Source organism: Propithecus coquereli, unplaced genomic scaffold (assembly GCF_000956105.1).
Source record: "Propithecus coquereli isolate 6110/MARCELLA unplaced genomic scaffold, Pcoq_1.0 Scaffold7, whole genome shotgun sequence".
NCBI lineage: Eukaryota > Metazoa > Chordata > Mammalia > Primates > Indriidae > Propithecus > Propithecus coquereli.
The window spans coordinates 4,636,576-4,642,559 of NW_012153062.1; the positions used below are offsets into that span (position 1 = coordinate 4,636,576).

Genomic DNA, 5,984 nt, shown 5'->3' on the forward strand with positions numbered 1-5,984 from the left:
CTGGCACAGGGCCTCCAGGTTGCTCCCGGTGTTTCCAGCAGCGGGTGGAGGGGCCCTGTCCTCTATCTGGGCGTGCTGGGCCTCGCGCCGGGAAGGGGCAGGCGGAGGCGGCGGGTCAGTGGCGGGCCAGCCCCGGTGGGCTTCCTCTCCCCTCCGCCGGCCCGAGCGCCGCGGAGGATGCCTGGAGGCTGACGTGAACCCTCGGCGGCTGGGAAGCCCTCAGGCGCCGGGCGCGGGGCGGGGCAGGGCCGGCTGCCAGTCCGCGGGGCCCAGCCCGGAGGAGGGGCCGCCTCGCCGCGGGCCCGGGTGGCGTGAGGGCTGGGGCGGGGGCCCGGGCCCCAGCGGGGAGGCAGCCGGCCCTTCAATTGGCCGCACCGGCCCCTTGCCGGAGAGGCGGGAGGAGGCGGGCCTCCATTGGTCGGGCTCGTCGGCCAATCCCCGAAGGCCTCGGGGAAGAGGTGGGGGCAGTTTGTGGGGAGCCGCGGTGCGGGCAGCAAGCGAGGCAGCTAGCGGGATTCCGGAGCGGACCCGGAGGCTCTGCGGGACCCAGTCGGGACCGAGTCGCCGAGGGAGGCACTGCCCGCGCCCCGCCGCCGCGACGGTCTCCTGCGCCGCCCTGAGGAGCCAGCTCCGAGCATCTCCCGCAGCGGTCACGCTTCGGGGCCAGGAGCGGGAAGCCAAGTGCCGTAGACCCCCGGACCCGAGCGCAGCCTCTTCCCGCCGCCCGAACCACCATGACCCACTTCAACAAGGGCCCTTCCTACGGGCTCTCGGCCGAGGTCAAGAACAAGGTGCGCCCGGGCTCGTGCGGGCGGGGCGACCCCTGGGCGAGGGGTGCGAGGCGCGGCCGGGGGACGCTGAGACTGGGGGGGCGCTGGGCCGTGCTCTCGCCCCCTCGCGCCCTAGCTCGCTGTCTCCGCGGAGCGATGTCGAGGCGGCGGGAGCGTTGCTGCGCTCTCGCGTCCCGTCCCGTCCCGTCCCAGGCTCGGGGCCCCGGCTCCCGGGCGCTCTCCTGGCTTTGTTCCCGCGCGGTGGGCCGGGACTGGCGGCGGGCGGTGGGTTCCCGGCGCCTGGGATCCCGCAGCGTCGAGCTCTGTCTGCGGGGGCTCTTCGGTGCCTGCAGGACGGGCCCATCCGGGAAGGGGGCGCTCCTGCGTGGTCATCCGCCCTTAGGCGGGGCGCGTCCGCGCGCCTGGGGACCCAGCGAGCAGCTGCCGCGGCCCCCGCCATCCGCCCCGGCCCAGGCTGCCGGCCGGCCCGCGCCTCCTCCCACCTCAGCCCCCCCGGCCAAGTTCAGCAGCGGACGAAGTTAGGCGGTTACGTGGCTAACCCGGTCCCCTCATTGTTCCTCGCCTCCTTCAAAGGAGGGAGACCGCTGAGTGTCCCACCGACCCCAGGGTCCCCGGGAGGAACGAGGGCCGGTCCAGGACCCTTCAGGGTTCGAGAGTCTCGGAGCCTTGAGGCGAATTGCTGCTGCTTCTGCGGAAAACGGAAACAAAGCCTGAGCGCGCCGCTCTGGGAGTTCTATCTGCTGTAGACTTGAGACTTTTCATAAAACACTGAGAAGTGTGTAGTACATTAGACTTTAACGATATCAAGGAGTGTTTTTGTGGGTTGCTTTTGTCTAAGGTTTATTTGCTGAGGCGGGTTGTATTTTGGGGCGATTGGGATTTGGTGACGCTCAGCTTTGCCACTGAGCGTAAGAATGCGTTAAGTTTATCGTTGGGACTTTTGACCTGGGAAAGAGATGAGAGGCGTCCCGCTCCCCAAATCCTCTCCTTCCTTCCTCCCTCCCTGCATTCCAAGTCCATGACATCAGGGGTTTCTGGGGGGAGAGACCAGCCAATCGGCGCGGAACTGCGCACAGAACGCTCATTGTCTCCTTTCTGCTGTTCTGGCCAAAGCTCCACAAAGGAGGGCTGCTGTGGTTTAATTCCCATTAACCTCCCAGGAGCCGAGGCACGTCAGGATTGCCACCGCACCGTCCGACCGCTGGAAGAATGCGCTGGCATTGTCAGATCTGTGACATCCCAGTGCTGCGGGCGGAGGCGGTGCGACGTGAACTGTGTAGAGGTAATGAAGCGCACCATGGTCAAACCCCAGAGGAGAGTCGTGGCTCTTGTATAGTCTGCGCATCATATTGCATCATATTATAATTCGTTAATAGACTTTGAACAATCTTTGAAACAGGGAGTTGATTTTAGTCTTTGCATCTAAAATTGGAATGTTTAGGTCTTTTGCCTTTTCAAACGTGCTACCCATATTAGAAAACAGTTTCCTAAACATCTTAAAAAAGGTGAGTGGTTTGTATATAATTTAGTACAAACTTCACCAACTGAAAACTTTGTAACAAAATATTTTTTCCTTCTTTCCAAGGTATACAAAATGAGCTTTAGGAAGCTTTCAGAGGAATCAGTAATACCCTGGCCTGGCTTGTGCACATTAATTGTAATTCGCCCCAGTGATTCTTGGCTGGCAGCAGTTGAATCTCTTTACTACCTTTTGCATTGTAAATGAGGTACTGATAACTTTGGCAGTCCTTCAGGTGACTCACTTTTTTTGGATGTTAATATCCACGCTAATTTTCTTTTTGCTGACTAACATAGTTTCTGCCCTTTCCCCCTTAATATATTGAACACATCCAAGAAAATGCATAGATTGAGGCTAAATCACTATAATTATTATAAATGTTTAAAAACAGTAACACCGTAGTTTTCAGAACCTTGGGAAAGACTGTAGGTTATCCCTTTAAGCCTCAAACCCATTTTTTAATAACCCATTTATGTGGTCCTTTCTTATACTGCCCTTTCATAGGAAGTCTTTGATCTTAATAGCAGAGCAGTCCTGCAAGGTGGGGAGGATTGCTGGGATTATCCAATGTCATTTACAGTTCAGTACACTGAAGCTCAGAAGTTGGAATATTCTAAGATTTTTAACTCTAAAAGTGATGTCTTATAGATGTTTTTCTAAACAAATCACTATTGTCTGTCCCTTTCCCCCCATTTTTTGCTATCCACCTGTCACTTGACATTGTGGTTATTCATGTAATACTGTTTCTGATCTGTTCTGGGTTTGGAAATCAAATGTTACTAGGTCTTTGAGATTTTTGCAGACAGGGTCTCACTCTGTCACTCGCGGCTATAGTGCAGTGGCATCATCATAGCTCACTGCAGCCTCAAATTCCTGGGCTCAAGGGATCCTCCTGCGTCAGCTTTCCAAGTAGCTGGGACTACAGGTGTGCACCACCAGGCCCAGCTAATTTTTCTATTTTTTGTAGAGACGGGGTCTCATTCTTGCTCAGGCTGGCGTCGAACTCCTGGCCTCAAGCAGTCTTCCTGCCTGGGCCTCTCAAAGTGCTAGGATTACAGGTTATGAGCCACCATGCCTGGCTGAGATAGTGAATTTTGACTAAGGCTCAGGACAGCAGAGTGATGGGTGGGTATATGGAAATGTGAACTTCAACTTTGCTTGATTTGACACCTTTTGTTTCCTTCCTGTTTTTCCTTTATGTATTGCATAATTGATATTGATATGTTGCTTGAACGCTAGATTCCCCTGTCCCCCTTAAACCTCATTTACCAAGTGAAAGAAGTATAAACGTTCTGGGGAGGCATTGTGGAGTAGGCCTGGGGGTCCAGCATATGTGGGTTGTTGTTCCCCTCTGCCGCTTACTGCCTTGTATGATGCTGGACAAGTTATTTGACATGGTTTCCTGCTCTGTAAAATGGGGGGAAATGATAGTTACCACCTCCAAACATTGTGTTGTGATGTGTCTGGCTTACAGTAAGTACTCTATGACTATATTGTAGCTATTAGCTCTTAGTAATAGGAAGTTATTGGTATTATATTTCTTTGATTTGTATGTCCCTGCCTCTTTAAGTATTCAGTTTGTATTAATAGCTTTTGGGTTTTTTTTTTATACTCTAGCTATGAAAGTAGTTCATCAGTGAATTGAGGAAGTCTTTGATCTTAAATACTTTTAATCAGTGAAATTTCCAGGAAAAATCTTTAAGGCATTAAGGAGATTTTAATACATGGCAGAACACACAAACTTAACTGTTTTTAAAATAGGCAAGAAGATGTTTCAAAACAGCCTAAAAAATTAGAATCAGCCTGGAACCTATGAACAAAGTCTCTTTAAAAAGAATAGAAGAAAAAAATGACCCCAAAGGATCAATAATTTGCAGTCTACCAAAAAACGTAAGAAAGTACAAGGGCCAGGGAAAACACAGACGCTGGTGTAGATGGTTCAGTGGAGGATGGAAACACTTATGAGGTAATGGGCCTACAGGTACTCACAGGTGAGCCAGGCCCTTGAATCCATCTTGGGAATGCAAATGACAAGTGAAACACCTCTGTGTCTCATACACCATAAAAAAACATAACAGGTCCTCAAGGGAAGCACAGCATTTCCTTGACTCTGAACAAAATGCTGGAGTCAGGGTAGTTTCCCTCCAGTTGCGGATGCAATGAAGCATGTCCTCACTAGACTTAGAGCAAATGCTTCAGAGAAAGTAGAAGAAATAAACTGATGGGCGGGATGGGGTGGGGGACTGAAATAATCTTACCTTGGTATATTTTTTGGGAGGAGGCTAATTGAAATATTAAGAAGAATGGGCCGGGCGCAATGGCTCACGCCTGTAATCCTAGCACTCTGGGAGGCCGATGTGGGTGGATTGCTCAAGGTCAGGAATTTGAGACCAGCCTGAGCAAGAGCGAGACCCCGTCTCTACTAAAAATAGAAAGAAATTATCTGGACAACTAAAAATACATATATAGAAAAAATTAACCTGGCATGGTGGCGCATGCCTGTAGTCCCAGCTACTGGGGAGGCTGAGGCAAGAAGGATCGCTTGAGCCCAGGAGTTTGAGGTTGCTGTGAGCTAGGCTGACGCCATGGCACTCTACCCAGGTAACAGAGTGAGACTCTGTCTCAAAAAAAAAAAAGAAGAATGGAATTGGAATGCACATTCTTACAGTCTTCTGCTCTCATGGAATGTCTGATTTGAGCAAAGTAGCTTCTCACAGAGTCTTCCTGCTTACAAAATGGTCTTCCTCAACACCTAAAAACCATTTTGGAAAACTTATTACTAAAATCTTTGAAGAGTAAATGAAACAATCATATAGTAATAATTAGATAGGACCCAGCACCCCATGAGGTCCTCCCAGCTTGTGTGCCCAGTGCCCTTTGGACAAACAGCTGCTCTAAGGGCACCTAAGACCCTTAGGGGTTCTATGGCACTTGGCAGACCCCCTTAGGTCTGCTTTGTCTTGCTGCTAGAGCACCAAAATCTTGGTAAAAATGTGTGGGTGGGTTAAACTTTGTTTTTAAGTTTAATATTTAGAAATAAATTTTTTTAAAGTGTAAGACTTGCACACCGAAAACTATAAGATCTTGCTGAAATAATTTAAAGAAGACATAATAGAAGGAAAGACATCCATGTTCATGGACTGGAAGACTTAATGCTGTGAAGATGACAATACTCCCCAAACTGATCTACAGATTTAATCTGATCCCTATCAAAATCCTAGCTGTCTTTTTTTGCAGAAATTTACAAGCTGATCCTAAAACTCATATGGAAATTCACAGGACTCAGAATAGCCAAAACAATCTTGAAAAAGAAAAACAACGTTGGAGGACTTGCATCTTCCAATTTCAAAACTTTCTTTAAAGCAACAGTAATCAAGACACCATATGACTGGCGTAAGGATAGACATATAAATCGATGGAATTGAATTGAGAGTCCAGAAATGAAGCCTTACATTTATGGTCAATTGATTTTTGGCAGGATTGCCAACCCCACTGGATGTGGAGAGAATAATCTTTTCAACAAATGTGGGTGGGACAACTGGATATCCACATGCAAAAAATAAAGTTTGACCCCTATCTCATACCGTATATAAAAATCAATTCAAAATGGTCCAGAGACCTGTGTGTAAGAACTGAAACTCTTAGAAGAAAACTCAGGAGTAAATCTCTTTTAC

General features: G+C 49.8%; 1 protein-coding gene across 1 annotated transcript in view; it reads left to right on the plus strand.

The window, feature by feature from the left end:
• Nucleotides 1-353: 353 nt before the first annotated feature.
• CNN3 (calponin 3, acidic) overlaps nt 354-5,984 on the plus strand; it is a 29,522-nt gene continuing 23,891 nt past the window's right edge. The window contains exon 1 of the mRNA XM_012661108.1: nt 354-791. Within this exon, the coding sequence (XP_012516562.1) occupies nt 735-791 (57 nt within the window). The 5' untranslated portion in view covers nt 354-734. The remainder of the gene's footprint in view (nt 792-5,984) is intronic.